We start from the raw sequence: 10,882 nt of genomic DNA, 5'->3' as shown, positions 1-10,882 counted from the left end.
GCAGTGGCATGGCTTCAAGTAAAAATTATTTGAGAAAGCATAGTTGCAGAATGACTGAGTTTATTCTTAGAACATGACAGAATAAAGCTCTTTTTCAGCAATATGGCTTATAATCATGTTAATGGGTGTGTGTCAGCCTTGACTTCCTTAAGTGTCATCCTTTCACTGTGCAACTGGAAGTGTATTTATTGCTTGAACAGAATTTATTTTCCTTCCTACAGGTCTTGAAAACTAGAGTCCAGGCTTTTCTGGATCAGTCTTTTTATTGACATATTGGAACTACTATGAAATCTTCCTGGTTTGCACTCATCCTTGCAGTGCTCACTACTGAATTACTAACAAGTCAATGTTCTACCATCAAGTCCCCCAGGTTCAGAGGGCGTGTGCAGCAGGAGCGAAAAAATATACGGCCAAATATCATTCTTGTCCTCACTGATGACCAAGATGTGGAGCTAGGTGAGAAATAATTATTTGCTGCTTCATTTTGTCACATGTCTGTCAGTAATTTCTGCCAAGCAGAAAGTACTTTAAATTCAGAGAAGGTACAGGTCCTGGAACAATGTCAGAATGTGGGACAAATTCAGAAAATGAGTTAACAAATATCATTTAATAGCACTCATCACATTTAATTACAGACTTCAGGAAATATGTGCTTATCAAAATCCACAATGGGAAGCTTTAATCACCACCGTAAAAGGATTTAATAATGCATGCAAGAACATAGAGGTTAAAAACTTGCATCAAAAGCCCTTTTTAACTTCACAACTTTCTGTAGCATTTAAAAATTTGACCCTTATGAGGTTAACCTTTCCCTCAGTGCTGTATAGGCGAGAATCTATATTCTCCAGCTATTTGTCACATGCATGTGCGTCATCTGACACATACACGTAGACAAAATGGTCTGATTTCATTAATGTTTCTATGAATTATTCGAGTCTTTAAAATCCACCTGCTTTAAAACTATGTTGCATATATAAAAATAGGTTAGTTTTGCTTTCATAAGTGTACTGAATATCTGAGCACAACCTGGACTTACCAACCAAAAGTGATTTTCACATATTTTTCATAGGGTGGAAAAAGTTAAAACACTTGGATGGTGTTCCATGCGGCCTTTGAATGTTTTCCATTAAGAAAGTTAGCAAGATATTAATGGTAGTTATGTATATAACTGATTTTTTTGGTTCACTGCCCAAAGTGAAAATTCAAGGAGAGGAGGAGGATCATTTTAGGTTACCCCCAAAAAAATAGTTTAGTTTTGATGGAGGGAGATAATATCAAAAAGGTGAAAAACTGGCAAATCAATTTGAAATGAAATTTTGCATTCTTAGTGTGTTTTTTTTTTCCTTTTTATGAAAGATATGTTTTTAATAAATGTGTAGTGAATTTCTAAACAAAATGCCAAATGACATTGAAAGATTGAGCTGCTTCATTCAGAAAACTTATAACAAAATAGTTCATTTTTTCTAAAATCACATACTTTCAGCAAGGAAGTTGTAGACAAAAAGTGGTCTAGGTCTAAAAACAGTTCTTCAGTTGCTAGTGTTTTTGTATTTGCCGTGATGCAGTAATGATTTCTACAGTCCTTCACAGCTGTGGGAGCAGAATTAATATTGTATATCTTGTGACAGAGAGTTTGTGTTTTTATGGGGCAGAGCTCCAAGACCAAGCCTTTATATCTGAGCACATCTTTTTTATTTCTCACTCTTTCAAATGTCTGCTCTGTTTAACCATGCTGCATAATGAGGGGCCATTCCTGGCTCTATTTTTGACCTAAAATACAACTATCACAATAGGAACGTGCTTCTTTGTACTAGAGTCATTCTGAAACTTTTATTAAAAGGCTCAAGCCATATTATTCCTTTTTGTGGCCCAAAAGAGCCTCCTTTCTGCAGGGCACCAAGGAAGGTAGGTCAGCAGATATGTCTCTGAACAATGTTGCCCATTTGCTGGCTTCAGTCTTGCAGTAGGGTTGGGAAGTGCGAAGGGGAGGAAAGATGTGGCCAAGATGAGTTGTTAGGTGCTGGGCACCTCTCTTTGAAAGCTAATCTGGACCCTGGCTGGGCACGCTGGCTCCTGTGAGCAGGCAGCTGAGCAGTAGCCAGGCTGCTCCATTCCCACCACAGTGAGGGAAGACACAGGTTCCCCCTTTTCATAGAACATTTCACAGGAAGCAGGTCTCAGCCCCAAGACTTATAGTACTGCATTATTCACACTTCTGCTAAAAAATCACTCTGTTTATTTAAAAAGTAAAATCATACTTTTTTCCATGTGTGAATGATCCACTCGTCCTTCCTGAGAAAAATCTTAAGTTTCCTGAAGGTCAGTGGGAAGCAACACTTTCTGCCACAAACAGAATCGAACGTAGGTGTTGTTATCCCAAAATCACGAGACTGAAAGTCTCTCAGTATGGATTATTTGCTATTGTATTTGCAGCATGAACATTTCTAAAAGCTGTTCTAAGTGAACGCTTTGACATAAAAGCATATAAAGTACGTTATAGCCTTCAATCAGGAAGGATTTGTCCCCAGAGCATGTATAAGCATTGAATCAAAATATTAATCTGCCTGAGTGCAAATGGTATACACGGGAGTTATCCAGAGCAAAATCTTCAGGAGACAGGGAGCCTGCATTGGACTGGGGCTCAAAGCATAGGAGTGTGCACTTCTTCCTATCAACCTGCTCCACCCTGTGAGTTCTGCATTCTGAACGTAAAGAAGTTCAGTGGAGCTGATGTCTCATTGAGCTTATCAGAAAAAAACTGCAAATTGCTCCACAGCTCCAGTCGGTTCTTATCTATGTAGGGAGGAAGAGGAAGGTTGTTACATATCAGCTGGTGCAAGTGGTGCGAGGCAGCCTGGCCCTTAGCTCTTGAAGGAACTCAGCAATTACTTGGGTTCAGAAGCTGGGAAATGACCAGTTAAATTGTGTCTCTGTGCACTTTCCTTCCCCACCAACATCCTGAAGGCAGAGAAGTAGCTTCCCAACACTGAAGGTAAAGATGCATCTTGCTCCAGGCAAAGCACCAGCTCCCAGAACTGCTGCCCCCCTGTACAGTGACAGCATTGCTACCACCACTGTGGTCAGGTCTGTATTTGGTTCAGGCATCAGTACAGGTATTTCCAGCTTCTCACTCGTTAGTCTTTTCCCCTGTGCTCCAGATTCTCTATCACTTGCACTTATCAATGTTTCAAACCGTGATCTCCCCCATCACTCTTGTAATTCTTACAGTAAATAATATCTTGCATAATGTCAGAAAGGAGTCAAAACAAATGAATATGATGGTAGTCCAGTTTTTTTTTACCCAGAGGCCTTTGAGATGTCAGAGAAGCAGGGAAAGGTTAAAAAAACAAGAGGGAAAATCCATTTGAGACAATGACACTTTTCTATACCCTTGTTTGCACCCTAATGTACCACACAGTGAAATCCATATAAGCCATCTGCTGAGTACAGCCCTGGGTGAAGTGTCCACAGCATCATCTGGATACACCACATCAGGCATAATTTACCTGCTTTGCTGTCCATCTTTGCTATAACTAGAGCACTGAAAAACATAAGCGAAAAAATCGGGATATGTGCTGAGGTCTGAAAAATTCCATCGCCTTCCTGGGGCCTTGGGTACAAGGATATAAAGACAAGGTGGCTCTAGTGATCCCTTTCCAGAGACACCCACCTGTGATATACCTGGGTGAAAATCCATAGCAACTTTAAGGCTTGTTATGACCCCTTTTGTTACCAAATGTATTTTGTGGAACGTGAGAATAGATTGAGAAATGACATTGAAGTTCTTGCCTGACAAAACTTGCTAATTTCTGTGTCCAAAGTGGCCATTCCTGGTTGTGCAGTTCCCCTCAGGTGCTCCCTGCCTGGTCATGCAGAGCATGAGTGTCCTGCTGTTGGGCAGCACCTGAGTACGTGTGCCCTGCAGAGTGTGGGCCAGGTGAGCACAAGCTGTGAGGAGAGCTACAAACAGCAAAGGATTGTGACTTAGATCAGCAAGTTTTATCTCCTGCTTGTGTTTTGTTTTCCAAACGAGGAAGTCCCATCTGCTTTGAAGTGCCTATTCCGGAATTGCCAGAGGGGCTAAATCTATCACCAGTGTCAGTAAGTGCATACCTGGAGGGAAAACTTACTCCTAAACAGCAGGTTTGCAGGAGCAGAGGGCTGACCAGGCAGAAGAATGAGGAAATGCTCTCACAGCTCCTCATTTATCATGCCAGGGAGGCATGAAGACACCCATCAGCTTGGCTGCTCTGGCCCTGCCTTGGTGCACCTGAGGTGCACTTTCCATCTGAGGACCTACAAGCATTTCACAGCTGAGCTCTCAGGAACAAGCTGTGACATTTAAAAACAGGAGAGCTATGGCAAAACCAAAATAAAGTAAAAAATGAAAAGTCCAGCCTCGGGTCTGAGATAAAGGTGTGGAGAACAAGGGTGATCTCTCCTTCAACTTTTACTCAACAACTCAGTGAAATACTCCCACTCGTGCAAAGAGAGACCTTTTGTGTTCAGAGACCTCTCAGTCACTCTCCTACTTTGTCATATCTCTAAACACATGGGTTTTGTCTGTACTGAGTTCATGAAAGCACTAAAGCAGATGCTCTGCATTTAGGAAAGAAGGCCTGTAAAAGAGGAACAGTCCAAAATTATGATGACTCATGCTCAGGGTATTAAATGTATCTGTAATGATGCAGATATTGGCACTGCACAAGGAAATTATGAAGAACTAGTTGCCTCTGTCTTTTTTTAACCAAATCATTTTCATGCTAAAGATTTCATATTCAGCACTCACTCCCTAGCCCAAAAGCAAGACAGCGTGCTTAACTTTAGGTAGGAAGATTTTACTACTTACACCTAAAGTTGAGCCTCCTTGGCATTTTTTACAGCCATGTCTTCCATTTTTTTAATTTTTTCTTTTAAATTTGATTTTCAAATGATCCAAACAAAACCAAGAAAAAAATCTTATTGTATCAATGGAATCAATGGATTTAAATTTAAATATGTGACTGTCAACTGTGCAAAAAAAAAGAAGAAAAAATAAAACCAAAGATAAAAAAGAAATAGAATTCCAGAAACCCTTTTATCACCAAAACTGTGCAAGTGTTACAATTCACAAGGTTGTTTCATGGGCACATACTGACATATCCATGGTTCACCCTCACCCTTTAGTCTCTGCTCTGTTTGGTAGCAGAAGGAGCTAAGTTTGACAGCTGTCAGCAAATCCTGACAGACCGTGTCACGAGCTGATCAGGCTTTCTGCAGTCAGAAACCTGCAGGCCTTGCTTGTCTCACCTTCTTGTTCATGAAGACATTTTGAAGGATGCAAAAAATGCCTGTGTTCTTTAAACCAGATTAATACAGTTTCTTGAGAAAGATGGTAAATTTTGACAATGTTTTTTGCATTCAGATTTATCCCCGACAGCTGGTTTTGAGCATGGAGCTTTAATATTGGAGCATGACATGCTTATCCTGTGTCCTCAGAAACTTCCCTCCAGAAAAAATGGTTACAGAATTCTCTCCTTCTCCTCCCATCTCTCACACCCTTGTTTTCTTCCTCTTCTTTCATTATCTGTTAAAACGAAAAGAATTGCAGCAGATTCATTTGTAATCTCAGCATTTAACATATTTTACTGGCACATTGACTAATGGCTCAGTCTGTGTAACACACTTTCTGTTTTCTTACAGCCATGCTTGGAGAATTAATGACCTATACACTTGATACAGCTCTAAAGCTTTAACATTGCATTTCTGGATTAGTTTGTATTTTAACCTGGTTTTGAAGCCTGAGGAAAAAAGAACTCCGTCTTTCTGGAATTCTGAAAAATATTTTGGTGATATAATAAAAATCTTCTCCCCTGAAATTACCTGCTACAGAGTGGAACCGACTGTTGTCCAAAGGCACGCTAATCACTGATACTTTACTCTTAATAGCACAACAGCAGCTAACAGGTTACACCTATTTTTTGCAGCAGAAGGATGATCAGTACCTTTTATTGCAGGGTCCTTGCAAGTGATGAATAAAACCAGGAGGATTATGGAGAATGGAGGGGCCTCTTTTATCAATGCATTTGTAACCACACCGATGTGCTGTCCGTCACGTTCTTCCATGCTAACAGGGAAGTATGTGCACAACCACAACATCTACACCAACAACGAAAACTGCTCCTCTCCCTCGTGGCAAGCTACTCACGAGCCACGGACCTTCGCTGTGTATCTCAATAACACTGGCTATAGAACAGGTAAGAGCCAAACCAACAGTGGTTGGTTGTTGAAAGTGAAGATGACAGATATTCAGCGACAGGGCTCAAATCACTGCCTAACACAAAGCTGCTGTTGTCCCAGGCTGGGTTTACAGAGCAGAGTTTTGGTGTTACAGGAGTGAGGGTAGTCCTGCCCACTGGTCCAGATCTGCAACTAACAGCTGCGTAGAGAGCTTTACTTGTAGTCGAGCGGCATGTTTCCATGTTTGGACGTCCCAGGTGGGACATAAGCTGTCGGGCAGTTACGGCTCGTGTGAAGGAGGTGCATTTTAGTGGTATTGTGGGTCTGAACTGGCAGTTCCAGCCGTGATTATGGTCAGTATTATGACCTGCTTGTGGACAGATCCTAACAGTTATGGAAGATGATGTCGTGGCCAGGCTGCGAACTGGTGCCAGAGGACCTCACAGGAGTGAAGTGCTTGTCATGGGAGCGAAACAAGTTGAATGGTATAATTTAAACTTTGCCATGGGGCAATATTTCATTTATGTTTTCCAAAAAGATGTAGACACATGCCTTTAAGGAGGACTGTTCTGCTGTGCACCAATAAGAATTGATAGTTTTCTTGTAAATCTCTAGTGGTTTTCATTAGTTAGGAGATCCCTTTCCTGTCTACAAAGAACTCTTCTTATTCCTCTTGCCTGCATTTTGGTTTGATGTAAAACCTGATTCATTTCTGCATCACCTATCCCATAAGATTCAATCCGTAGATGTGTTAGGCTCCAGCCTGATTTCCTCTTTGCAAGGTTCAAGAGGTGTCTGAAGTCGTCAGGGTGCAATTTTTTCAGAAGCCTCCTTTGACTACAAAGCCTCCCCTTTAAAGGACCAATGAGGCACAGAGCTCGGTGCCAGCCGTGTTCCTTAGAATGTCTTTGGCAGCAGAGCGATTTGTCTGTATCAGTGGGTTAGGCACAAGAACACACTGCTTTCAGAACATAGCAGGTGAATGTCTCCATGCTATCTGCTTGTCCTAATTCTCTTCATGCTGCTAGATCCAACACCTCAAGTTCATCTGCCTGTTTGCAATCTTTTCTTCACCACACAGACAGCTCACTCGTTTTTTCTTCTGTCTCTGTATTGGTAGTTCTGGGAAGCTTTTGCATCCTGTGCAAAATTCAAAACTACACAAATATCTAGCTTCTTTGGACCTGGTGCTGGCCCTGACACATGGTGCAGAGTGCTTCAGTCTCTCTTAAGTTGGTTTCAGTAAAGTTGCTGAGTATAGTGCTGCTAAACCTGAGTAAAGCTCAGCGTTGAGGCTTTGGGGGAGAAAAAGAGGGGAGAGAGAACAGATAATCACTGCTAGAAACAGTGCTGAAATCACCCTAAAGTATAAGCTTTATCTCATGGCTTATGTCTCAGAAATCCTTTCTGCTTGATCCATGGCTGCCTCATGTGGGATCTGGCTCCTTTGTTCTTAAAACATTTAGTATGTTACTGATTTGTAGTCCAATACTTACACAACTAAATGCCTCATGCATAAACTAGATATGTCTGTCACCAGCCCACTCTGCCCTTCTAGAGGTAAACACCCTGCTTTGGGTGTGCCTTCTGCACTGCCTTGTATTATGAAGGCATGTGGAGATGGCTACAAAATGCAGACTTAACCCTATTAAATGGGAAGGAAAAAGGGGTCCAAAGAAAGGAGAAGGAAAAAAATCCCTTTCCAAAGGCAGGCAGAGAGAACATCAGTCCTTAAATTGTCCGAGTAGGTGAGTTTTAACAATGGGCAGAAAGAAGAAAAAGGAAATGCTAACAACTTAAAATACTTGTATGAAACTCCAGTTCTGACCAAGGGACATGTTTGACTCTGTAATAATATGGCCCCAAAGAATTTATCCATTTACTCCTTATAAGATGAGTCTACCTTCTAATTACCCCACAATTATTCTTCCAAGCAGTGGCTTATTAACAGCAGATCTTATAATACATTTTTGAATGACAGTGTGGCCTCATTAAAAAGTCATCAAAAGTCCCCATAACCAACTAATAATCTACACTTCACAGCTAGAAATTTTAGTAACATTGTAATGAGTCAAGAATACCTGGGAGTCAGGAATAATTGGGAGTGAAGAAGAGAGAGCTGAGAGAGTGACTTCTTACCACATTGAGGTGCTGGGGTTAAACTCCCAGCCCTGAACAAGGACGAGCATATGGAAGTGGTAATATCACCCTATATCGGCAAACAGTCAGCAGAAGACACATAGACTGGTTGGGACTTGTTGCTGACATTGCGGGTGCCGTGGATAGTTACACTGGGCATTCTGAGTGTTTTGATCAGTAAAAATCAGTATCCTCCTCAATGGGAAACTGGGGCAGAGAAAGGGAAGGGAAGAAGCCAAGGCCACTGATAGTTTGGTGATAGTTGTGATAAGGCACTAGTCCAGCCTGCTTCTCTGTCTGAAAGGATGAGGATTTAGCTCTTGTTTTTTGCATAGGATCAAATTATTATATCAGTTGGTGGACATCAAGGGGGGGTTGTGGGGTGTGTTTTTATAACAACCTTACTTCTGTTCACTCCAAATAGTTTCCAACATCTATAAAGCATCCTCTGTCTAAACCTGCCACAGCCTTAACTAAACCCTCTATACTGCAACAGCTCACGCGTGGGCAGAGAGCTTATGAGGCAAGTCCTGCAGAATGGGTTCTTTCCTTCCCCTGTTTTACCTTTTTACTACTACTTTTCTACTCTGGTGTGACCTAATAGAAATGTTGCTCTTCACAGAAACTGCCCTTTGTGAAGATTATACCTCAGTGCTAAATCATAGGCAGGAACTGTGCTGGGCAGTAGCAGAGCAGGCATTATTCAGAAACAAGGCTGCCAAACCAAAATAGCTTTGTCTTCTAATTATTTTTTTTTTTTTTTTTAAATCCCCAAATCATTAAGACTGTTTCAATGTTTATGGTTCCCCTTACTTAAAAGCTGTATGCTAATGCAGCCATGAGTCAACTGGACGGCTTCCTGACTGTTGAAAGTCCACAAAATTGGCCATGTCAAGCCAGAATTTGTAGGAAACAGCAGGGAAAACATAGTAAATAAGTAGAAAGAGAAACCAAAGCAACTCTGCAGAGCTTTAGAGATGTGAGACATTTGCTTTAATTACATAAGCTCCAGCTACTCAATACTGGGGAGAAAAAAAGGGTCACTCTGTAATCACTTTCAAGTTTTGTGGAAATGGTGAGAAAGGCTTGAGAAGTTGTCTGCTGACATCGAAAACTTCCAGGTGAAAGAAATCCCTTTGGCTATTCAGGGTCAGAAATTCCATCTGTAAGGCTATCAGACGCAGAAGTCGGAGATTTTGCTGTTTATTTGCAGTTCTCTTCGCCTTCTTTGTGCTGCTGTTGAAGTCTCTCACTTTCTATACCTTCTGCTTTTCTGTCCCAGCCCTTCAGCATGTGGCCTTGGATCTCAGATGTGCCCTTCAGTGTTGGCACTTCACATGGCCATTCATCTACTCAAACACAAAGGAAAGCTCCAGGAGGGCACTGCCTCAATCTTGGATTGGAAAGGAGGATTGTGCCACCATGTCTTAATAACCAAGCAGTAGCCAAGTGTTCTGTTAGGGATTTAGAAGACAAAGCCATCAGAGCAATGCAGCCAATATCCAGGAGACATGAATATAACAATAGTTTTATTGTTAAACAGCATGTTACACTTTGTATACCATAGGATTTTACAGTTTTTACCAGCTGAAGTTTCATCCCTTTGCAAACAGGAAGATAAATACAAGTTTAAGATTGTAACTCTGATTTAACATGCATATGCCCTCAGAGCCCTCTCTGCTTGATTAGTGTTAGTTTGTAGTGTTACTGCCTTCCTGTCCTCTCTCCTCTTAGCCTTTCACAGCCCTAAGCAGCGTCACAGCAACATGCTAAACCCAGGACCAGGCTCTCTCCATGTGGAATCTCACCTGAAAGAACAGAGATCACCAAATTAGGCAATTATTTGCTTACATGTATTATAATTGTCTTTGGGAAGATGTATTTCCTGGCATTTTATTTCTTGTTCAGATGTATCAAGCAATTGGAATAATATTCAGGACTCTTGCATGTATGTGTCCTCATGGCATCTTTAGCCTTTCATGGAAGAAAAATGGTAACACAGCAAAGTTAAGCATGTTGAATGTTAACTTCTAAATGCCTACATTTCTAAAACTCAAAACTCAAAAATTGACTGGACATCAAGATATCACTACCTGGCCTGTTTTGACATTAGTCACAGACTCCAGTGTAGTAATGAACAGAAATGGTCCCTTGGTTGACATCCAGTTAATATGTTCAGCAGTACATGTCAGCTTCTCATGCATATTTGTTGACATCTGTCACTTATGGGGACATTTCTTAGTGTAGTGATCAAAGAACTAATAAAATGCCAAGATGACAGGAGACTGAGACTAAGGAGTATTTAAACTGTGGTCCGTTCCCTTGGATGCAGAGAGAGAAGTTCATCTTTCACACAGTGAGCAAAAGCTTTGCCTTCTGAAGGGGTGGGCAGACAACAGGCTTCTCTGGATGCAAAGCCTATATGGTTTCTGGTCACAGCCTTCCAACCATACAACTTGCTGCCCACACACGCTGCTTTTAATCTGCATCGTGTCCTGCCTCACGCACCCTTTAAAAAGGTGTT

General features: G+C 41.4%; 1 protein-coding gene across 1 annotated transcript in view; it reads left to right on the top strand.

The window, feature by feature from the left end:
- The first annotated feature begins 277 nt into the window (after nt 1-277).
- Nucleotides 278-10,882, top strand: part of SULF1 (sulfatase 1) — a 52,858-nt gene continuing 42,253 nt past the window's right edge. Inside the window, 2 exon segments of the mRNA XM_008942185.1 lie at nt 278-456; nt 5,997-6,236. Of these exon segments, the coding sequence (XP_008940433.1) occupies nt 285-456; nt 5,997-6,236 (412 nt within the window). The 5' untranslated portion in view covers nt 278-284.

This window comes from Merops nubicus, unplaced genomic scaffold (assembly GCF_000691845.1).
Source record: "Merops nubicus isolate BGI_N331 unplaced genomic scaffold, ASM69184v1 scaffold10336, whole genome shotgun sequence".
Taxonomy (NCBI): domain Eukaryota; kingdom Metazoa; phylum Chordata; class Aves; order Coraciiformes; family Meropidae; genus Merops; species Merops nubicus.
The sequence above is the reverse complement of the archived record's forward strand: the minus strand, read 5'-3'. Positions and strand labels throughout refer to the sequence as shown.